Source organism: Sciurus carolinensis, chromosome 11 (genome assembly GCF_902686445.1).
Source record: "Sciurus carolinensis chromosome 11, mSciCar1.2, whole genome shotgun sequence".
Classification (NCBI taxonomy): domain Eukaryota; kingdom Metazoa; phylum Chordata; class Mammalia; order Rodentia; family Sciuridae; genus Sciurus; species Sciurus carolinensis.
Window position 1 is genome coordinate 122,646,708 of NC_062223.1, and position 25,099 is coordinate 122,671,806.

At 37.0% G+C, this 25,099-nt stretch overlaps 2 protein-coding genes across 2 annotated transcripts; one reads left to right on the top strand and one right to left on the bottom strand.

Annotated features, from left to right (window-relative positions):
- Positions 1–11,365: 11,365 nt before the first annotated feature.
- On the bottom strand, positions 11,366–12,331 carry LOC124960158 (olfactory receptor 10G6). Its single transcript, XM_047518730.1, has one exon. The coding sequence runs from the start codon at positions 12,299–12,301 to the stop codon at positions 11,366–11,368; it is 936 nt and encodes a 311-aa protein (XP_047374686.1). The 5' UTR covers positions 12,302–12,331.
- Positions 12,332–23,925: 11,594 nt separating this feature from the next.
- On the top strand, positions 23,926–24,861 carry LOC124960338 (olfactory receptor 10G9-like). Its single transcript, XM_047519066.1, has one exon. It carries the CDS (start codon positions 23,926–23,928, stop codon positions 24,859–24,861), a length of 936 nt encoding a protein of 311 aa, XP_047375022.1.
- Positions 24,862–25,099: the final 238 nt, after the last annotated feature.

Sequence of the window (25,099 nt, forward strand, 5' to 3'; positions counted from 1 at the left end):
TTCCTCCATTCTTACCACCCTCCTTAACCCTAATCCTAAACCTAACCCTAACCCTAACGCTAACCCCTCCCACCCCCCATTATATGTCCTCATTCGCTTATCAGCGAGATCATTCATCCTTTAGTTTTTTGAGATTGGCTTATCTCACTTAGCATGATATTCTCCAATTTCATTCATTTGCTTGCAAATGCCATAATTTTATCATTCTTTATGGCGGAGTAATATTCCATTGTGTATATATGCCACAGTTTCTTTATCCATTCATCAATTGAAGGACATCTAGGTTGGTTCCACAATCTGAATATGGTGAACTGAGCAGCAATGAACATTGATGTGGCTGTATCTCTGTAGTATGCTGATTTTGAGTCCTTTGGGTGTAGGCCAAGGAGTGGGATAGCTGGGTCAAATGGTGGTTCCATTCCAAGCTTTCTGAGGAATCTCCATACTGCTTTCCAGAGTGGCTGCACTAATTTGCAACCCCACCAGCAATGTATGAGTGTACCTTTTTCCCCACATCCTTGCCAACACTTATTGTTGCTTGTGTTCTTGATAATCGCCATTCTAATTGGGGTGAGATGAACTCTTAGGGTAGTTTTGATTTGCATTTCTAGGGGAGCCTTTTATAAATATTTTTCCTCATGTTGATTTATTAATTCCTGAAGACTAATGGCAATCTTTATAATTATTAATAAACACCTAATTATGTTTTTCTTGGACTGTTGTAGTGGTCTATGTGCATGTGTCCTGTCTCCCTAGGAAGAACACAGGGAAAGAAACTTGCATTTTCTTTACTTTCTCATTAGCACTTTTGAAATAGAACAGTAGAAGTAGAAGGAGCCAGGTTTATTTGAGTTTCTATGAATTTAAGCTTCAGTCTGTGGCTAACAGTTAATTAGCTGAAAGATAAAGTAATAATGATTGATTTCTCTGTTCCTACTTTCCTTAAATTTAAAATGTGGATACTATCATTGGTTCTCATTAGTGTAGCAATTATTTTCTTTAGGATAGAGTGGGGCACATAGCACAGAATCTGTCACTTCTTCATATCCAGTCATTTATTATATGCAGTGATAATTGCTCTGATGTGTCTGATAAAAATGTTGTGCCCTCTGCTTGGACAAGCTCAGTAAATGACTAATCCATCCTTCATAACACAGTCCATACCACATTGCCAATATATTACAATGTTGTTTGTATCTGCTATATGTATTTATCTCTGATATTTCATCCAACAAAGTTTACATGTGCACATTTTATAACCACAGGAGCAGGTATGATAAAAAATGATAAAGACTAACAAATGTTATTGGATGTGGAGAAACTGAAATCACCATGCACTGCTAATAGAAATGAAAAAATGGGTAACCTGCTTTGAAAACAGTTTGGCAGTTTCCTAAAAAGTTAAAAATAAATTTACCATGTGACTTAGCATTTCCACTCCTAGGAATCTATACATGAGAAAAGAAAAGTTAGGTTCATACAAACACTTAGAGTATATAGTAGAATTATTCACAATAGCCAAAGCCTAGAGGCAAGCATGTTTTTATATTATTTGCATATAGAGATAGTTCTAGTTCTTATTTACCCACTTTTATTCCCTGAACTTATTTCTCTTATCTAATTGCATTAATTCATGCTTCTATAACAGTTAGATTTTAACAGAGGGAAATGTCTGCAGTGTCTTCCTCTTAAGTAAAATAGAAGTTATTTTAATACATATTCAGATGTCATATTAAATTTAATATATTAAATATTTTCATGTCTTATTTTCTTTTGAATAATTTTTATCATGAATGGGTGTTGAATTTTGTTAAAGAATTTTTAAGTGTCTATGAAGATAACTAGGATTTTTTTCTTTAATCTACTGGCATAACATATAATATTAATACATTAAGTGATATTACTCCAATTTTGTATGCCTATAACATATTTTACTTGGTCATGGTATATTATTTTCTTAATGTGATTTTAGATTGTGCTTGCAAATATTTTATTTGGTAAAGTTGAATTGACATTTATGATACTGCTTTGTGATTTTATTTGTACTGTGTTTATTTGGTTTAGTCTCCTTTTTATCATTTTGTTCTTTGCTGCCAGATTTATTACTATTTATGGTATCCACTAATGTGTATTTGTACTGTGCAACAATAAGCTTATTCTATTTTTTGCCTTCTCTTTCACTCTTCTTTCTCTCTCTTTTTTTATACCTGGAATTATTGAACCCAGAGGCATTTAACCAGTGAGCTACATCTCCAGTCTTTTTTTATATTGTACTTTGAGGCAGTATCTTGCTAAGTTGTTTAGGTCCTTGCTAAGTTGCTGAGGCTGGCTTTGAACTTGCAATCCTCCTGCCTCAGCCTCTGGAGTCTCTGGGATTACGGGTATATGACACCATACCTGGCTCTTTTCTCTCTTTTTTTACTTGAATTATTTCCACTTCATCAGAACATATGATATTTGTACATTAGTCTTGAATTTTCTTCCTGTAATTGTTTCAGTTGGGTGTATACTTTTGTAAATTAAACTATTCACTATCTGTCTTTATGCTGAAGTTCTCCTCATCATTTTTTGATTGACTGAAGTTCATTCTTTGGCAGATTCCTCCAGAGGGCTGACAAATGAAGAATTCTGTAAAGTTTTAATGTGTTGAGCATTGCTATCACATGGTCTTCTTCTTTAAAGGACTCATTAACTGAATATAAAATTATCCAATTATATTTTCTTTCACTAAATTTTGTGAAACATGTTGTTCCATGAATGGTTTGCTTTGTGCATTGGTCACTTTGAATGCTCCACTGCATGCCTGTTGCCAACTTTAATTCTTTTGCCAGAGGTCTGATGAATTTATATTTATATTTAAAGCAAAAGTTTTACTGGTATCTATCTTAGAATTGACTTTGTAAAATATTTTAGAGGTTGTATTTTTAAAAGCTCATCCATTAAGTTAGCATAAACTTATATTAATTAAAAAAAAGATAGTACATGAAAGAAATTATAAATTATTTTTATGAATATAGCTGCACATAATGGAAGCAAATACTTGTGATAGCTTGAAATTATATTGATAAAACAATATTTTAATGTTATAAAATCTTTTAATTCACTACATTAAGACATTAATTTGAAGAGAAAATATTCAATAAGTTCAGAAAAGTATGAAATAAAATTCAAAATTCATTATAAGAAAAGTATCAGTATAATAATAATAGAAAGGAATTTTAGGAAAACATGAGAAAGAATAACTAGCACAACCATTCTAGGAATATAATATTTAATAGTGAAAATTTAAGTCACTTTTGAGGCAGAGAAAAAATAAGCATTGCTATTTAAATTCATCCTACTCAGTATTTCTGAGCTTTCTAACCAAATGATAAGCTAGGAAAAAGAGAAAATGGTTATATGGAAGATAAAAGATTTGTTTTGCTTTTAGATAAAAAACAAACCAGAGACATATCTTAATTCTAAAAATCAGCAGCTGATTTGAGAAATTTCAGGAAAATTCTTTCTATATTATAATTTTTTATAGAACATATAAATATTACTTGTCTTACGTAACATAGAAGACAACCAAATTGTAAATATAAATGCCTCGATGTATGTTTATCATATACATTAAGAGTAATAAACAAATATATAATGAAATAAGGTTATTTTACTGTGAAAGAAAATTAAGATCCAGAAATTTTATCAAGACTATTGTTTAAAGGTACATGACAGGTGCTTTTATCTTTACAATATAGAGTCAGTTGGCTAACATTTATTCTTTATAGTGAATGAAAGAGAGAAGGAAATCTGGTATTTTGATTATAGCACCAGCAACAGTGAAATTTAATCTTGTGAAATCTTGCTTTTACTTGTTTAATCAGATTATCAAAACTCTTTGTTTAACGTCCATTTCTTTGTCATTATATCTTGTAGTACTGTCTGAATGAATCAAATATCTACAAGTTTAGTGAGACAGTTTTCTCTTCATGCAGAATAATTAATGTTCCTTTAAAATAGAGATTAAAAAGGACAATTGTAAAATATTTATTTCACATTTTTCTTTTTTATTCCAAATACCGAGTTTAAAGGAAAAAAATAAAGAGCACCTCCAAGCAAATAACTATAATAAGATAGCTCGACAAACATTTTGAATATGAAACCAACTTTCAAAAATTAAATACCAACTTTGTCCATAAAAATTGACTGCTAAAGCATGTGGTCCCCTACTATAAAAGTGTAGAAAGCTAGGCAAAAATCTATAAATCAACTATTTTCAACCATTGAACAAAATAAAGTACAGGGACATGTTTCCTGACAGAATGGAGACAAATGAGGTAAATTGTAAGATTGCTGAACTTAGAAGCGGTTACCTAGTTGCAGCGTGCCGTGACACCTGGAGAACCCTCAAAGGTTAATGAATTAGACACCCACCTATCAAGTCATGAATAAAAATTGATCCATACCTGTCATAAAAACCTTACGGAAAGACATATAATAACTGAAATGAAAAAGATGTTGAATAGGATTAATAATAGACATTATAGAAGAAAAGATGAGTGAACTTGAAGAAGTAATGGAAGAAATTATCAAAATTGAAGAATATAGAAAAAAATGACAAAGAAGAACAGAGTCTTAAGTACCTGTAGAACAATTTTAAGTGGTTTACTAATAATGCAGTTGGATTCTGCGGAAGACTGGGGTAGGTAGAAATAACATTTGAAGAAATTGTGGCCTAAACTTTTCCAAGTATTTGTAAAATCATCAACCATGGACAAGAGAAGTTCAATAAAAGAAAAATTCAATAAGCGCCAAGTGACATAAACGTAAAGAAAACCACACTAAAGCATGCCACAATCAAAATGCTAAAAATCATTGGTAGAGGAAAATCTGAAAAGCACACAGAGGAAAAGAAAACAATCATTATGCCCAAGGAAAAAAGATAAGAATGACATGAGACTCCTCATCAGAAATCTTGAAACCCTTAAAGACACTGGATCAAGATCTTTAAAGCAAGAAATGAAAACAAATATTGTCAACCTGTAATTACATGTCCAGTTAAAACATCTTATAAAAATGAAGTTGAAATAAAAGACTTTGATGGATAACTGAAAGCAGAAACAATTCATTGCTATTATAACACAATAGAAGGAATTCAACACTCATGTTTCAGAAAGTAAGAGAAAATATAGGAAAAGCGGCTGAGCCTGGTGGTGCTCACCTGGAATCCCAGCAACTTGGGAAGTTGAGGTAAGAAAATTGCAAGTTCAAAGTCAGCCTCTGCAAGGACACCTCAGCAACTAGATCCTGTTCAAAATAAATAATAAAAAGGTCTAGGATGTAACTCCATGGTAAACTATTCCTGGGCTCAATTCCCAGTACTAAAACAAACAAATAAACAAACAAAAACAAACAAACAAAACCCAAAAAGAAGTCATAAAATATGGGAAAAATCAGTAAAATATAGTAGACTGGAAAAATACTGTCAACTAATTTGAGCTAATTGACAATTACAGAGCCCTCTCCTAAATTCTGTAAATAAAACTTATCTACAAGTGATCTCTCTGTAGGAATATTAACTATCTTGTAATGCCAAAAAAATGATTGTGATGGGTTGTTGAGTTATTCTGGTACTTTCTTTTACATTTTTTATTTAATTTTTTTCTTTTTCTTATTTGTACTTTTTAGTTATGAATGACAGTAGAATGTATTTTGACGTATTATACATACGTGAATCATAACTTCCCTTTCTTGCAGTTGTACATGTTGTAGAGTTACAATGGTCAAGTATTCACTTATGAACCTAGGAAAGTTATGTCCAATTCATTCTATTGTGGTACTTTCTTCCCTGTATTTATTCACAGTGACTTGTCTTCTGTTTTAGTCAACTGCCTTGCTGCTGTGACCAAAAGATCCGACAAGAACAGTTTCAGTGGAGGAACAGTTTATTTGGGATTCATAGTTTCAGAGGTCTCAGTCCACAGATGACCAGCTCCATTGCTCTGGTCCTCAGGCAAGGCAGAACATCACAGTGGAAGAGTGTGGGCAGGAAAAAGCAGCTCAGGATATGACACCAAGAAGCAGAGAGAGAGAGAGCTCCATTCACCAGGGACAAAGCATAAATCCCAAAGGCATGCCACCAGTAACCTGCTGGCTGGCTATTAAGTAGAAACCTGCAATGGCGGATTAAGAAAGACAAACAGACACTTAAAGAAAGAAACCTGGGCCACGTGAAACATTGTCCTCTGATGGAGGAACAATGACCCAGAGCCAGCTCAGCATGTTTATTATAAAGGTTTTATCATCAAAAGGGTTTCTGTGAGAAGGTTTCTTCAAAGCAGGCAGGCTTGAAGTTTGAAGAACCTGCACACAATTATAATTATCTACTTGTGCTCTTAATTCTGTATACCCAGCAGCTGGTGTCTGGACTTAGGGTTGAGATTGATAGCTCTGTGCCTTGTGCTGAACCTCCTCAAGTTGTGCATCACCACATCAACTGGGTAGCCTTGACCTGCACTTTGCACAGGAAGTTCCCAGCACCATCAAAGAAAGCCTCCTGCAGTAAGGCAGTTAGAGACCATGATCCAAGTCACCGCTCTCCACACCTGCCTCCTCCAGCCAGTCTCTACCTGCACATAGTTAACACCCAGTTAATTCCTATCAGTGGATCAATCCACTGGTTAGGTCATATTGTCATAACCCAATCATGTCACCTCTGAATATTTTTGCTGTGTTTCACACAGATCAAAACCATAACATCTTCTAAATTTTTTTTATCTTTCTCTTATTTTCCAGGATTTCCTTTAAGGTCAAGTATCACTAAACTTTTGTTGAGTGTGGTATTTAGAAAAGTTATACCCATACAGTGATTATCCTGATTTTAAAGAGTTTCATATTGAAATGACAAAACTTATAGTCTGGAAGGAAATATTTTCAAGTCATATATATAATAAAGGAATTGTATGCAGGATACACAGAGAATAACACAGCTTAACAATGGGCAAAGGTTTGAATAGCCATTGTATCAAATAAAATATTTGAATTACTAAATAAGCCCATGAAAAGGTGTTCAATATTATAGTCATAAGATAAGTACAAATACAACCACAAGAAGATACCACTTCAAATCCACGAGGAAGGCTATAATAAAAAGGGAAAATAACAAGTGTTGGCAAGGGTGTAGAGAAATGCATGGCTGCTGAGAATTATTATGGTACTGCTACTGTGAAAAATGGCAATTCCTCCAAATGTAAACATAGAGTTGCATATGACATTTCACTCCTAAGTATATATTTAAGAGAATAGAAAATATATGTTTACACATAAGATTGTACATAAATATTCTTAGCATTACCCAGACTAGACAAAGCACAGAAACAATTCAACAGGTCAATGAAAAAACAAAGTGTGATAAATGCATATTATGAAATGCTATGTAGTTTAGAAAACAATGGAGTACTGACAGATTACACTCTGGGTGAACCTGAAAAACATGGCAAGTGAAAGATTAAAAAAAAAAAAAGGACACGTTTTATTGTGATTACATGTACAAAAATTAGATAAAGATGAAACAAATAAGTGGATGCTGGGGACCAGAGAGGGGATATGGCCTGACAGAAAGTAGGCACAAGGTGATAGAAATGTTCTGACACTGGAGTGTGGGGATAGTTTCACAATTGGTGTGATTTGTTAAAAATTATCAAAATGTATGCACAGAAGGAGTAAATTTTATGTCAGTAAAACTCAAAACCACAAAAAGTACAGCTTGCAATCCTCTGGTTAAGGAGATGAACTCACTAATGAAGGGATTACCTTTTGTGATTTCCAGGTACCCCGATGTGGTAAAGTGAGGGTAAGACCTGGATACTCTGTTTAAATCTGGCTTCATTTGAGCTGAGTAACCTGATAGGTTACCTTGAAATCTGAGTAAATTTGTAAATTTACAGTTTCCTCATCTGCAAATGATTTAAAAATAATTAATTGAACAATTTTTATAATTGATATAGTTGATATAATTGACAGTGTATATATATACACACACACATGTACCTCAATTCCACATCTTTAAAATGTAAATGAAATTACACAGGGGTTATCCTCATAGTAATAGCCACAAACCCTGAACAGCAAGCAATGTAGCATAAACTCTCACGTCTTTCTCAACCTTTTACTCCAACCACTGGTTTTTCCATGACACTTTCTGTAGGAAAGTATTTTTATGTCATAGAAAAGCCTATGCCAACATAGGATAGTTCATATGTTAAAATATCCTTTACATGTTTAGGGTACTTAAACTTCCAACAATTAGTTCTAACCTGGTCCTTTGAACACAGTGAAATAAAGTCAAAATGTACAATAAATGCAAATATAAATAATTTTTTTAAACAAATCATGCTCACTACATTTTACCACTAACATACAGCATATAAACAGTGGATGAAGAAATTCTGGCTAATGACTACTAACCTTGACAAAATTTGATATTTTGCTGTGATACCTCTTTTCTTATCTTCTTCCCAAGAACATTTTTCTCCATTACACTCATACCTGAGAGCATTTATCACACTCCTTCTTAAACATAGTGGGAAAGGGACAATTTTAGAGCTTTGGAATTTAAAATAACTTAGATCATCTTGCTAGAACTTAAATTTACAGAAAAAGAAAATAATCCTAAGGAGACTAAGGGGAGTTGAAGTGTTCCCTAGGAATTTAAAAATAAGGATAATCAGGGTTCTTTCTAAGGGCTAGAATTTAAAAATCAGTACAAAATTACTTGAGCAGATTAGATACAACTTAGGCAGAGTGATTTTCCAGTCATGATGAAATAATTTATTATCAAAGGTTAAGGTGAAGTGTGCCTAGCAGAACTTGAACCAGGAATCAGGGGTACCATGTTCAATAATAGGAAAATTGAATTTAATGTTGATTAAATTTCTAAAATTAATGTGAACTCAAGATACCAGAAATGATTTTGTTAGTTCACTACTTGACAAAATATTCTGAAATTAATCTGAGTAAGAGTAAGAAAGTAACTAGGAATAATATGAATGTGAGTAGAAAAGAGAGGGGAAAGAGCCCTAGTGGTTATTTAAAAATAAAGGTATAGCTACTTAAAAATTTGTTAATAGTGAATATGGATGTATATTAATGTATATGTGCAAATTTTGAAATCTGAATCCAGAGGATCGAAAGAAGCCCAAACACTTTACTACTGGAACTATAAACAGTAGCAGGTTCTTTTCTGTATTTTTAAGAATGGAGAAATATCCATATAGGCCAACACTACTTTTTCTCTCCTGTGTAGTTTTCTCATTCTTGAGGCTAGATGATCTTAAAACAAATTGAAAACACAATATTCTCTAAAGAGATGAAGTTGCATAAGAAAATATCACTGTGCAGTTCTTGCTGGTGGAAAGTTCAAATACTCAGAGATGAGTTCACCTACTAGCTCTGTTGTTAGTAAATAACTGTAGATAGACAATAAAATAAAGTTTTTGCTTGGTGTTTTTACATAGTAGTTTTACTTATAAAATAATAACATATTTTAATTTTTTTGTTGACTACAAAACAACCAAGTAAGAAATTTTCTATGTGACTTCATTTTGTGTGTGATGTGTCTGTCACTGGCTCTGATGACAAGAGAGGTTCTCATGTTTTCTTGTATCTGACTTCCAGGCAGACTCTGTTCTGGCTCTCTGGGCTTTACTCTCTACATTCTGCCTCACTTTGTATCACAGAGTGTTTAGGGGCCGGTGGTGCTGTGGTTGTGTATGTTTGTCAAAAAGAGTTTTAATAGTCTTGGGCTGCTCTTCCTAAGACAGTTAATTAGGCTTCTCTAGAGCATTCATTTAAGATTATCCCTAGAGGCTTATGTTCTGATCAATTGAAGAATTCTATGTGCTTGTCTCCTGTGAAGGTCTTAACAAGACTTACAAACCACACAGTGTCTTTCATTTATTATCTTACATTTTTCCAGGTAACCAGCATGATAAATTCCAGGCCTAATGATATCTTTCTCTCTTTTCTTTTCCAGAACAATATTTACTGGGCACTTATTTATTCTAATAGAGTCTTATTCAATTTTTGGTTCTGTACTTCATCTCTTTGCTTCATATGTAAATGCATTTTTCCCCCTTAAGATTAGAAATTTATTTGGAATGTACTACAATGTCACTTATTTGGGGTTATACTGAATACATTTGTGCTAAGTTGAGTTGAATTGACTGTTCTTGAATATTTTTCTGGTTACACTTGCATTTCTGTTGTTAAAATGGACAGAAAGGGAACTCCTAACAATCCACATTTCTTCTTAGAAAGTTTCTGGTGCATAGCAATCAGTACTCCTCTGTTACAGTTTTTTAATAAATGAAATTGGGTCTGGAGAAGATAGTGATTCTCTTGGGCTGTATTTGCCCATGAACTTTTGGAACATCAACAAAAGCATCTCCAGCACTTAGGGGGTCGTAGGAGTGAAGGATTAACACTAAGAGGCTGACAACATTCTTAGAAGAAAGGAGTCTAGGTGAACTTCAGAGGAGTTTGATCATTTACTTGTAACCAGATATGCAACCCATGGCATCCCACCTTGCACTTGTACCCAAAAGCTGTGTAAAAAATGCAGGAGTGTGACAGCATGTATACTAGCCTACCATCTCAGATGATCTGCTTCATTAACATCCCTGGAAGTGCAGGGAGACCTGGTTTATATTTGCAGAGCAAGGAAGTTTATCCTTGATATATCTATATCAATTTTACCACAGTGGAGCTTTGTTCAAGCTTAGTAGATTAGAGGTACTCAGTTCATGGCACAGTACACACGTAAAGACTCCCTCATATTAAGGTGAAATTGCTCCCTCAAGTTCAAGTCCATGTTCATCTTCTATGACAAGGTAAAAGGAAGAGAGAAGAAAATCTGAAAAATTGACTTACTTCATTGAATTTCAATTTCCCCACAGTTTCATGAGAATAATAATGTAGAACAATAATACCTACTTCACAGAGTTGTCAAGATCAAATCAAATGGTTTGCATGGAGATTATTTGTATCAACACAGGGATTAGAAGCAATCATGTGCATGGTGATGGATGCCACAGAGAGATGGAGCTTTTGTGTTGAAGTTTTCTTATCTTGGATCTTTCCTACAAGCTGCTACCTTTGCTAAGTGTCTTTAATTAGTTTTCAGTGATACTGAAGGAAGACTTACAAAGTCATGTTTGAAAACAGGTCACAATGTGGAACTTCCCAGCTTTCGCCTCCCTACCTAGGCATCCTTTACTCTCTGCATGGATCCTTCTTTCTCATTCTGTTGTACATCTTCCCAAATACTTGGTGTCTAATCCTTGCCTTGAGCTTCTGTGTCTGCCCCTGTCTGTGCTGGGTGAAGTCAGTGAGGCTGTATTTCCTTGAGGCCTCCCAGCCTCCGTAAGGCCGCCTTCATCTCTTTGTTGCGGAGTGTGTAGATGATGGGGTTGAGCAGGGGAGTGATGACTGTGTAGAAGACAGCTACCACCCCATCCAGGGGTTCCTGTGAGCCAGGCCGCAGGTAAATGAAGGTGCAGGGCACATAGTAAACAATGACCACAGTGAGGTGGGCGGCACAGGTGGAGAAGGCATTGAGACGCCCGTCTGCTGACCGGATTCGCAGGATGGCAGCCACAATGTAGCCATAGGATGTGAGAATAAGCATAAAGCATGTGAGGGCCAGGAAGCCAATGTCCACAAAGGTGACCAGCTCATTGATGGTGGTGTCAGCACAGGCTAGACGCAGCATGGCAGGGATGTCACAGAAGAAGTAATCAACTCGGTTTGGGCCACAGAAGGGCAGCCGGAATATGAAACTTGTTTGGAAAAGTGAATGGATGGTCCCTCCCAGCCAGGTGCCAAAAGCCAGGTAGTTGCAGACACTCCGGGTCATGATGGTAGCATAGTGTAAAGGCTTGCAAATGGCCAGGAACCTGTCATAAGCCATGAGTGTGTAAAGGAAGCATTCAGTGCAGCCCAGGAAATGGAAAGAGAAGAGTTGGATTACGCAGCCCCCAAAGGAGATAGCCCTACTATCCAAGAGAAAGCCAGCCAGCATCTTGGGGACAATGGCAGAGGAAATGGTCATGTCCAAGAAGGAGAGGTGACATAGGAACCAGTACATGGGGCGGTGGAGCCGGACATCCACCAAGACGGTGAGGATGATGAGCCCATTGCCAGACACAGTGAGTATGTAGATGACAAGGAAAGCAAGGAAGAGTGGTACCCCCAGGTGTGGTGGGTGGTGCAGGCCCACCAAAATGAAGTGCAACACAGATGTCTGGTTTCCACTTTGCATTTCTTTGCTGTTCACATCTGCCAAAAGTAGTAGCAGGAAGAAAGACTTAATATTCCTGTAAAATCTCTAAGCATGGCATATCTACACTGTGTCATTTTTAAACAGTCACAAGAGAATCTCTCTTTTCTTTCTAGCTAGCTCTTGCTCTTCCTCTTGCTTCCTTGCTTTTCATCATTTTTTTCCTTCTCTCACTCTCCCAGCTCTTGTTTATGGGTGTTTGCTAGGTTCCAGAGAACAGTTATTTACAGTAGTACCTCATTATCCACAGTTTCACTTTTCAAATTTTCTGTTATGGTCAACCATGGCCCCCAAATTTTATTTGTCTTGACTTTTTTGAGAGAAAAGAGAGAGAGAGATCGAGATAGATAGAGAGAGAGAGAGAGAGAGAGAGAGAGAGAGAGAGAGAGAGAGGAAGGAAGAGAGGAGAACAGTTCTTCATGATTTATAAGGTATATTATTATCATGCAAAGAATGACAACCTGGGGAAAAGAAAAGTAAAACTTTACTGAGCAGGCATCAGCTGAGTGGCATCTGAATGATAAATAGGAACTTTTTAGATATTAGAGAAATAGGCCATTCCAGATTAAAGATGCTGATGTATTAGGAAGTAGTAGAGGCATATCTTATTAGAGCCTGGTTTGTGGAATGGAGTTCTGAGAGACTACTAAAGTAGGTCACATTAGATTTGAAGACTTCTGTTCCCACAGGCCATGCTGGCAAGCTTGGACTATCCACTTGGGCAATGTTGTACCATTGCAAGTTGGTAATCAAGTAAGCACCTAGGAAATCACTAAGCATTACCTCATGTTTCAAAATGGATTTTACAACTATATTTTGGGAGATTATTCAATTTCTTTGCAGTAAACACTTATTTAGTGTTATCAGCTGTTTCTGTTTACCATCCTCATCTCAATTTAACACAGAAAGTGCTAAGTCCCCCAAATCACTCAGAACCTACCTAGTCAACTTGTCACTAGAAAAGTAGTCTCTGTGGCACTAAAGAGTATTGAGATGGTAAAATGACAGATTCATGGAGATCCATGGAGATCTACGGTGCAGGATAGAAAGTAGCCAGATGGTAGACATGGTTGCCACCATGGTTCCATTGGCCAGTTCAGTTGGCCAGTCCTGTATCATGTCACACCCTTTGAAGTCTTCTGAGTGATTCTGAGTTGCCTCGGAGCCTCTATGAAAGGGACATGCCATTTGGATGTTTGCTGCCAGTTTGTAAAGAGACTATGAGAGCAAATATTGGAGGAGAGAAAATGGCACTAGGAAGAATACTCCACATGACCCCTCACTGTGCAGAGCTCTGCCACTTTTCAGATACTTACTTCAGAATTGAGGCACCCAAAGGGCTGGGGAGATAGCTCAGTCGGTAGAGTGCTTGCCTTGTAAGCACAAGGCCCTGGGTTCGATCCCTAGTACCCGGAAAAAAAAAAAAAGTTGAGGCACCCATGTGAAGGCTGAATTTGCCTGATAATATAGGACTGCAACACATATTTGATAGAAAATTATATTTTATGTTTATTGAGTACTACTGTAAATATTTAATCCTCACAACAATCCTATGAAGTAGTAGTCACTATTAGTGTTCTACATACAAATGTAGATACAGACCAAAAAGGGAAATTTGCATTTCCAAGTAGAAGTAGAAGGGGTAGAATTTTTTTTAGCCCACTAAGACTTTAGATGCTGTGGTAAAGACACAGTATACTTCCCTACTGTGTGGATAGACAGACAGATAGATGGATAGTGGATGGAGAGATGGACTGAAGTAATTCAGAAATAATGAAAATACAATCAGGTGCTTTGGGGCTGGAATTTTATACTGCTTCACTATCAAGAATGATTTTAAATAAGATGAGCATTTTTATATAGAACTTTTGAAAATAGATATTTCTAGCTAAAATGTCAGAGATTCTAAATGTATTAGGTTCAATATATATTCTGCACATTGGGCACATTTAGACTAGGAAATTTGATTTGAACTCTTGTGTTCTGTAAGCTAGCTGCCTGGTATGCAAATCATAGATCAAACTGAAAGAAATCAACAGAACAGACATTTCTTCATTAACTGATTTTAAGTTTAGTGTGATTTTACTTCTTTCCGATTTGGGAAGCTCTGTGCATGGGTCTTTCCTTCTTTCTCCCAAACTAAATACAGTATCCTACCCATATCCATGGGGCATGGGTTCCAAAACCTCCAGTGTCTGCCTGAATAGTGCATGGCACCAGACCTTACGTCCCGATGTTCTTTTCTATATGTTCATACATGATAAAATTCAATTTTACCATGGTACTGAGTGTTCGTGTTTGTAACAGGCTTATAGAAAGCATGTTTCAACTTGCACGTGTGTGGCTATTTTCCCATTAGGCCTTAAGTTGCAAAAGGTCTTTGTTTTATTTTTTCTTTTCATTTCAATTTCATGGCATACATTTCACAGAAAGAGCCACACATAGTATTGAACAAATGAGTTTCCCTCTGTGTGAATATCCCTATGTTCTAGGCAGATAATATCAAAGATTTATCAGTTGGATCTTTTAATCTGACTTCTGAAATCAAATTAATTCCAGGATTGAGATATCACTTCTCTCCCCCCCCCCCCTCTCTCTCTCTCTCTCTCTCTCTCTCTCTCTCTCTCTCTCCCTCTCTATTTCTCTCTCTTTTGCTATATTATTTTTGGACAAATCTCTCAAAATTTCTGCTTTCAATGTTTTACTTAGAAGTGAAGTGGAGGGATAGGTGTAGATTCTCACCAAAAAAAAAAAAAAAAAAAAAAAGAAGAAAAAGAAATACCAATATCTTCTGAATCTATACCAAGTCACATAAAAATTTTTGTTCTTCTACAATGAAAATCAATTTTCCTCTTAATCAAAATTCTCTTTCATACCACAATTTCTTATTTCCTTAAATTCTCAGTTCTTATTTACTTTTGTAATGTACTGTTCTCTCTACAGAGAAATAATACTTTCATGCCTGGAAAGACAGAAAAATACTCCTTGTTTATCTACTGTCAACTAAATCCGCTTCAGAAATTTGGTGTATACATTTTAGCTAGTATCACATTACATTATCCACATAAGATATACACTGATCTAGGTAATGGGAAAAGAAGCAATTTGCACAAGAAGGCTTGGAGAAAAAAAAAAAAAAAAACCACTGGGACTTGAACTTCATCCAGCCTTTTCAAACCCAATGTGATATGAACTAGGCTTGAGGTTGACCTTGAAACCCATCTGGCTCAGACAATTCCATGACATATATTGATCTTTGGAAAGCAAACTTCAGACTTCTTTCCTGTCCATAGTGTCATTAGGAGGTCTCCGTTGCATTCTCTGTTCCCAATATCTTTAACATTTAATAATATATACCTCAGAAAAATCTCCATTACTATACCTCTATATCGTTTTTGCAGCCTTCTCTCCTAGTGACCACTCCCTGGGCACGAGTCTACACTGACGCTATTGCCTGCTTCCTCTTCTTCAGTCCCTTTTTGTGCTTTGCTGTTCCTTATGGAGGCCCAGTTTTGAGCTCAGCAGGTCACTGGTTTCCTCCTGATGTGCCTCTTCTTGCTTGTGTTACCTGTGCTACTTCTGTGTCCTTTTAGCCTCACCCCTCCCCTTTATAGTTTTGTGAAACTATTGGCAGTGGTGTCTCTAGGCTTTGACCTCCAGATTGTTGTTTTCTGTCAAGCAGCTTTTTCTTTCCTATAGTCCCCATGGGGTGGGAGACTAGGGGGCTGACACTCCTTGTGCTTCACCGAAAGGAATTAACTTACTACATGGTAATAAGTTGCACTGGGCTTTGTTAGGAGCAAACCCTGTACTATGACTGATGCAGGAAGTTCACTTAGTTGCTAGCACTGCCCTTATAGTATAGGATCCTTCTAAGCACAAATAATCAGGAATCAGGAGGCTCTCTCTGTTTCTTGGGATTAAGTTTTCTTACCTATAAATCAGTGATAATTATGCTTTACTCATTTATCCCTTTAAGATACAGGTTGCATCTGAAAGAACTTTAAAGCTAAAGGTACTTCATGAATAATACATATTTTTACTTAAAAAAAAATACCCTCTGATTCAATTTGGAGTAAGTTATCAGATCATTGCAATAGAGTAGACAACCTATTTTGGCAGAACTGTCAGATCATCTGTATACAAATACGAAAATTAAAACTGTGGCAATCCCTTAAAAATCAAACATATTTAGATTAGAGCTGGAAGAACCTCTGTAGAAAGGACCCAAAGTTCACCCTATTTTGTACTTGAATCAACTGAGTTCTAAAGAGAATAAGGACTTTTCCAATGGTGAAAGTCATTCTGCTTATTTAGTGGATAAAATTTACTTAAATCATGTTGATTAATGGTATGGATCCACCCAGCTCCTGGAATAGAGGAGTTTATGGTCCTAAACTAGTGCTGGGCAAACTATTGCTCAATAATTATTTGCTAAAATAGCTCTTGTAAATAAAAATTATGCAATTTTTTTGATATTGCTAATAAGTGGATGATGACACATAATGGGGGGTGGGAGGGGTTAGTGTTAGGGTTAGAGTTAGGGTTAGGGAGGGGGGCAAGAATGGAGGAAGGAAGGACTGTATAGAGGGAAAAGAGGGGTGGGAGGGGTGGGAGGGAAGGGAAAAAAATAACAGAAGGAATCAAACAACATTACCCTATGTAAATTTATGATTACACAAATGGTATGCCTTTACACCATGTACAAACAGAGAAACAACATGTATCCCATTTGTTTACAATAAAAAAAAAAAAGAATGGATGGGGCATGGAGAAGCAATATACTGACAGCTGGCACACCAGGTAACCTTAGCCCCTAGGTTCCAGCCAAGGGGAACACTGACTTGTCATTGCTAACCCCTGGGTTGTTTCACCAGTCTTTGTTGATTTTTGAGGGGGAGAGAAGGTACCAGGGATTAAACTCAGGAGCAGTCAACCACTGAGCCATATCCCCAGCCCTATTTTTGTATTTTATTTAGAGACAGGGTCTCAGTGAATTGCTTAGTGCCTCACTTTTGAGGCTGACTTTGAACTCGCAGTCCTCCTGAGCCGCTGGAATTACAGGCGTGCACCACTGCACCCACCCCTGTTGATTTATTGATTCTTTCATCATCTATGTTTAACAATTCCCAATAATAAATTCTTTCTTTAAAACAAACAAAAAAAATTATGCAATTTTTTAAAGAGGCATATGGGAGTGCAATTTTTTTAAAAGATCATATTGTGAAATATGGTCTATTTTTTGAATGAGCCAGTCTCCATTGAAAGAATCATATAATGTCAGCATCAAGTATTTATTACATTTCCCATAATTTCCTAGTTTTACTGTACTTCCTAATGATAGTGAGTAAATAAGATTTAGGGTTTTGCTAGTGAATAATTCTACATAGAGAAAGGAAGATGAAAGGATTTAAGACTGTAAATACCTAATCCTCCCATTATAGGGTGTTCTTGTTTTGTGATATCCTTGAAGGGAACATATATTTCCAAAGAATAATAATGGCAAAGGAATCCTTGGTTAAAACTAGACTTTGTTTCCAAATTCCAGTTTGGATCCTTGGCCTTAGGAAGTTAAAAAAGAAATATAATCTATTTTAGGAAGACTAAGTGGTTGTTTTTCACACTAGACCTCCCTTTGCTTTCAATTTGATTTTCTATGTAGTAGGGTACATGGAAGGGGGTGGGAAAATTTCTCCTGAAGTGGTGCCATTTTATCTTCCACTTTTGAAGTAGAAGGGCTAACAGTAGAGGGTGTGTTAAGCAGGAGAAAGCATTTAAAGCAGCAAATGCCAAGTCTTAGTGGTGGCAGATCCAGTTTACCAGATCTCTCAGCCTGAGTGGGAGGAGCAGATTAAAAAAGATCATCCTTAACTGATATTGAATATTCAGTTAATCCCTTTGCTAAAACATTGGACTTATTCATTCCTGTGAAGGGTCATAACATTCCCTGCAATCTGGCAAAAATATTTATTAGTTCCTCCTTTGGGAATGGGTGTGGAGGTTCTGCAGGAAGTTTGTGGTGGGGGGGGCAAGGGAATCTCTCTAGCAAAAGGCAATCATATAGCCAGCCCTAGTAGCAGAGGCCTTGGGGCTGCAGCACAAAAACTGGGAGGTGAAATGGAGTTGGAACACAACATACCTAGTGTCTCGCACATAATGATAAACAAGTAGTAAATGTGTTTGAAGTAGAATAATTGAGAAGCAAGAAGGAAGGGAAAAAAGAAAGGATGAAAGGACAGAGGGAAGGAAGTGAAACAGACTACCTTTGAAATTAAAAAGCAACTTCCTGATAATTACTTTCCTGCATCCCACAGTTGCTCATCCTGAGGACAGAACCAAAGCAATTAAGACTGACTTATTTTCTGTTTAAGCATAGCTGTATTTGTATATGTATATACCTGGCTTTTGTTTGTGTTAATTGTATCCATTTCTTGGGACCAGCAGAGAAGTAATCTTGGTGCTTCTCCCCAGTTTAGTCAAACTGCATAAAATTCGGTTTTCCTTTGTTTGCTTTTTTCTCATGTGGGAAGGCATCTGGCTATCAGAGATCCAGGCAGGCTCCCTGTTTGGGCTGCCCACAACAGAGGGAATGAGAAAATGAAGAAAAAAGAACAAGAGTGAAGTTGGAGGAAGGAGAAGGACATCTGAGATTTATGAGATTGGAAAGAGTCTTAGAATTTGAAGGAGGATGATACAGTGAAGAGACCAGGGGGCAAAATTTTCTGGAGGATGAAAAGGGGTTTGGCTAGGTTTGTGGGAATGGATGAAGGCACTGTCAAGGAATCAGAATTGTAGAATGGTGTTCAGGATCCCCAGAAACCTGCCAGAAGGGGAAAGTACAAGGAGATAATGACAATAGGGTCGTTCTGAAGTTGAGGTCTTACCAGGTGAGAAGGTGATTGCAGGTATCTGCCTAAATGATGCTTATCACTCAGCAATTCCACTCCTGGGTGTATGTGTGTCCATAGGTATCTGACAGAATTATGTATCTGTACAAATTCAAATGTGCATCCAAAAGAAAACATAAATAATATACAGTGCATACATGCCAAAGGAAATTCCATAAATATACAGTATTTATATCTGCACCTGTATTCAAAAACGTGTATTCCTGAAGTTTATTGCAACACTAATTTTAACAGGCAAAAGTTGAAAAGTTTTCAAATGTCTAACAGCTGAGTGAAAATAAATTGTGGCACATTGACGTGATGAAATGCTCTACAGAAAAGATAACACAAGCTCTACAACAACATGTAAAATGATTTAGGTTATCATCAGTGCCCACCGATGTATGTTTCTTAAGATTCAATAGAAGAAGTAAAGCATCTACTAATTACCTAGACGAGAGGGTCTTGATTAGGGACAATTTTGCCCCATAAAGGTAATTGGGCAATGTCTGAAGATATTGTTGAGGTTACAGATAGTGGCATCTACTGGCTGGAGGTCAGGGATGCTAAGGAAGTCCCACAATGCACAGAACTGACCCTTTTGACAAGGCCTATTTTGCCCAAAAGGTTAATAGTGCTGAGGTGGAAAGCGCTTTCCTAGATATGTGGATTCTAAAGTATATACTGTGTTGAATTGAAGTAGGTTCCCCAGATGGTCAAAGTAGTCTTGAAGAAATAAAATGAACTGGAAGACTCTTAACATCAGATGTGAAAACTGACTGTGGAGCTATAGGAGTTTCGAGTGTAGTATTTGTATCATGCTAAACAAATAGAAAAATGGAAGAGAATAAAGCATAAATAGACTGATACACATTCATACAACAAAGACAAACTATAGGAAAGAGAGTTTTCTTCAATAAATTATTTTCAGTTATTTGAATACTCAGATGAAAAAATAATCCTGATACTGTTTCACAAGTATACATAAAAAAATCAAATACAGATGGATTAAGGATATAAATGTGGCAGTCTTTATAATATTAAGTAAAAAAATTCATGAGAAACAAACAATAAAAGAGTCTTATAGAAATGATACATTGGATTAAAATTATTTTATTTTAAAAGATAGTTTGCAGCAAATTTTCTTTGATCATAAAGTAAAAAAGCTGGCGTACAAAAGCAAATTATTATAAAGAAACTCTAACAGTTGGAAACTTACACCAAATTTCTACAAAAAAGTTTTACTTAATGAGGAAAAAAAATCCTTATGTTAGACCTAAAATATTCTTATGTCCTATCTAAATTAAAATGAATTCCAAATGAAGTGAAGAAAAAGTACTCAAAAACTGGACATTCTTTGAATAAAAACTAATAAATGTTCAGTGTAAGAAAAAAACCTTAAGTAACATACCAATATAAAAATCAATCTCTTCATGGAAGAGGATAAAATTTCCTAGATCATAAAATATTAGCAGAAGCAAAGTAATTTAAATTTGAAAGCAAAATAAAATTAATGATAGAAAAATGAATTAAAATTTTTAATTTGTAAAAGTTCAGACAAAGCAATAAAAGGCTATTACCTCAAAAGAAAAAAAATGAATAAAAATTTTTAATTTACAAAGGAGACTATACCTTTGTAATGTCATAAGGGTTTTGTAATATTTGTAAAAGTAATGAAGATTATGGGAGCACTAAAATCTAATTATTCTTATACAGTTGGGAAATTATTGTATATTTGTAGGTGTTTCTTTGGGAAAAGGGAGTATGAGGCCCTAAACAACAACAACGAAGCTTGGGAACTGGCATGCTGCAGCTCTCTATAGAAGGATGGTGGGAAAGACAGAGACATTGAGCAGGAGAGTGCAAACAAGTGATGCTGGTATGGATTCTGGACAATTTTAATTGAGAATAAGCCATTGTGAGTGTCTCTCCATCACTGGTGAGGGAAGTCCCACTTCCCTCCTCTGAGGTATGAAAATTAGTTCCAGAGGACTTGAACTATCCCAAGAGAGTGCAAATAAGTCACAGGTAGAGAAATGTGCAGGCTTTTGGGAAACTTTCACTGGTCTCTTCCTGTTGTTTGTGCTCATCAAGGGATCCTGGAAAGCCACAAGTAATGCTGTCCCCTGAGACTCCAGGTGAAGTTCAGCTCCTGCCATTTAGCCTGGTTGGTTTCCATTCTCTGCACTTGAGTTAGTTTGGTTCTTGGTTAGAAAGGGACTGCTCTTTCTCAACACAGTGTGTCAGTTCTTGGAGTGACAGCTTGCAAAGTTGAGCCTGAGCATGTAGAGAGAGGAAAGAAGAGAGGAGAAAATTTGTAGGAGAAACTTAGGCGAGTTTGACAACTGAAATGAATCCCATCCTGTGGGGTGAGTTCTTAAAAATGGAGTTTTCACTTATTTCCCCTGATCTCCATCCTTTGTTTACCTCCACATTTCATGCACTGAGTTGTCACTTGGAAACTGTTAGACCTCCCCCTGATTTTAGTTATCTAGTCTCTCTTGATAGAAGATAGAAGGATAGATGGATAGATTGATACAGCAATTGGGTGGCTCCATATTGGCTAACACCCTGTTACAGAAGAGGAGAAAGTCAAACTTTGATCCTCCCCTCTCCCACGGCCCAGACTGAGATTCCTTCCTTGTGTCTTGGCCCTCAACCTACCTTGGACTTTATCTGAGGACCATTTGCATATGTCATCAGATCTGAAAATGAAGTTATCCTGGTGATTAAGTTATGTTGGTTCAGTAGAAATTTCAGAGTTCACAGTTTTCTTCACTGTTGAAGACCTGACATTCATGTTGGTGATTATAATAGTCCTGTTTCTACTATTTATTCCATATTTGAAAAAAATATAGCTTTCATGTTGCTTGAGCTATGTTCCTTGGAGATAGAACACATTTTATCTCATCTCTGCTAAGAGCAGTTCCTGGTTTCTCTGCAATGGAGACAAGTTTCTTATCCTTCACTTAGAGGAAATAGTGAGTATTGTAAACTCTAGACAATGTTTTTTTTTTTTTAAGCAAAAACCACAATTTCTGCATTAGTTGTAAAAAAAAGAATCACATCTTTTCTTGGCTTCCAACTGATATGGTTCCCCCCTGCTTGCATAGATCTTGTCTTTCCTGTCTCATAGTTGGTGTTAATTAGGAAAAATAGACTTGTTTGAATTGTCTCCTATGACAATATTGTCTGGGTTTATGAGTATGAGGGGTATAGAAGGTGAGAGGGGAAAATTTGTGATTTCTAACAAGATCAATATTAGAAAATGTTTAGCTATCTAAAGTGGAAGCACATATAATGAATAACTATCCTCAATCCCACAGATGGTGGCTGGGACAGCACATTCGAAATTCTATTTTTAGAGCCTTACAAGGGATGATCAAGTGGAGAAGAAGCAGGGGATTGGCTATGTATGTTCTGTGAATCGTGGGAGGCTGTGAGGACTCCTGCTGTGGAGGGTGACTGATATTCTTACTTGCTCTGAGATATCAGAAAAAAGTCTTTATATAAAGAGGTGGTAGTGGTGACTGCAGAAACTCAACCAAAGATGAAGGCATCCTCGAGAACTAGCTTTGAAATTGAGAAGTTGCCTCAGGAAGCACAGAAAATTTACTTATTGTCTTTCTATCTAAAGCAAAAAGGCAACTATGCAGTAAGGCTGCACAAGGTGACATGCTCTCTTCTACTAGTTCTGACATGCCAAGCTGTGCAGTAAGTACTTTACATGTATCATCTTATTTAATGTCTGTAATTTCACAGTGAGCTAGGTGATGTTAGTGATGTCAGGTAACATAGGAGGATCCTAGAAAATCATTTAAGTATACTGTGAATTTAAGAAACATTCATTGTTAATGAGAATTAAGTCTTTGGCTCTAAGTTTCCCCATGAAACCTTGGAGAGAAAACAAAATGTGATAGCCAGAATCCAAATCACCTGCAAGACTCTCTGACTGGGGTACTCTCCCTGTTTAATCACCTCCCTTTGAATGAGGTACAGGCCTTTGAGTACAATGGCATGTCTAACAGAGCAATACTGTCTGTTGCTAATGCCGTATGTCATGAGATAAATTGTAATCAATACATGACACATTGTCATAGCAAAAGGAGAGTGATTTTTCTTCTGGCTCTGAAGAAGGTGTGGCAATATTTTGAGAAGGCTTGGTAGCTAGGACCTCGTAGAACCTGGGGTGTCTTCTAGAAGGCTTAATTGATGTGCCCTGCCAAAAGAAGCAAGAAAATTGAGACCACATCCTAAACTACAAAGACATAAATCCTATCAATTACTTTTAAAAACTTGGAATAGGATCCTGAGCTATACAGGAGATTGCATCTCAGTTAATACCTAGAGACTATGAGATCTGTCACCAACTGACATGACCAACAAACAGGATAAGAAAATAAATTTACTTGTTTTATGTCACTAAGTGGGTTGTAATTTATAAGTCATCAAAAGAAATCTAAGAATGATTTTCTCTTCTTTCCTTCTGTCTATGTATTTGTGTGCATCTTTGTGTGTGCACCTGGGTGTGATAGAGAGATACTGAGTCATCCCAACACCTTTACCAAAGATTTACACAAAGTGAAGTACTACTCTGGAAATTTCCACCATGGATGATGCAGTTGCCACATAGAGAATGGATTCTCAGTTCTCAGTGAAATACTAAAGGTTGGGTGCTCCTCATATGTCCACAGGCAGAGTGACCAAGAGTGAGAAGAAATGCTAAATGTGAGCCTTGTGACAACCTTCTTCCTCACTGGCCTTCCCCATGCTCCAGCGCTGGACACCATGCTCTTTGGCATCTTCCTGGTGATCTACATTCTCACTGTGCTGGGGAACCTCCTCATCCTGCTGGTGATCAGGGTGGATTCCCACCTCCACACCCCCATGTACTACTTCCTCACCAACCTGTCCTTCATTGATATGTGGTTCTCCACTGTCACGGTGCCCAAAATGCTGATGGCCTTGGTGAGCCCGGGCGGCAGGGCCATCTCCTTCTACAGCTGTGTGGCCCAGCTCTATTCCTTCCACTTCCTGGGGAGCACCGAGTGTTTCCTCTACACGGTCATGTCATATGATCGCTACCTGGCCATCAGTTACCCACTCAGGTACTCCAGCATGATGAGTGGGAGAGTGTGTGCCCTGCTGGCCACGGGCACCTGGCTCAGTGGCTCCCTGCACTCTGCGGTCCAGACCACGCTGACATTCCGCTTGCCCTACTGTGGGCCCAGCCAGATCCAGCATTACTTCTGTGATGCACCACCCATCCTCAAGCTGGCCTGTGCTGACACTTCAGCCATTGAGATGGTCATCTTTGTGAACATTGGGGTGGTGGCCTCAGGCTGCTTTCTGCTGATAGTTCTGTCCTACGTGTCCATTGTCTGCTCCATCCTGAGGATCCGCACCTCAGAGGGCAGACACAGAGCCTTTCAGACCTGCGCCTCCCACTGCATCGTGGTCCTTTGTTTCTTTGTGCCCTGTGTTTTCATTTACCTGAGACCTGGCTCCAGGGACCTCATGGATGGGGTTGTGGCTGTTTTCTACACTGTACTGACACCTCTTCTCAACCCTGTTGTGTACACCCTGAGGAACAAGGAGGTGAAGAAAGCTCTGTTGAAGCTGAAGGACCAAGTGGTCCATTCTCAGAGCGAATAAATGCTAGGAAATAGATATGTTCATGATTTCAAAATCAGTACTCTAATAAGATTGTAATTTTCTGTGAGTAAAGCTCTTCAAATGTTTTAATCTCTTCATTGCTTTGTGTTTGTTTCTTTTTAGAGGAGTCCAAAGATACACTCAAACAAAATCTTTCAGTATGTTAAGTTATGTTTGCTAAGGATATTTTCATATTGATATATATCTATGTATATATGTATATCTTTATCAAAAACCA

What these genes read in the sequence shown, in the direction of transcription:
- LOC124960158 (XM_047518730.1), bottom strand. Translation starts at nt 12,301, where the DNA reads ATGCAAAGTGGAAACCAGACATCTGTGTTGCACTTCATTTTGGTGGGC.
- LOC124960338 (XM_047519066.1), top strand. Translation starts at nt 23,926, where the DNA reads ATGCTAAATGTGAGCCTTGTGACAACCTTCTTCCTCACTGGCCTTCCC.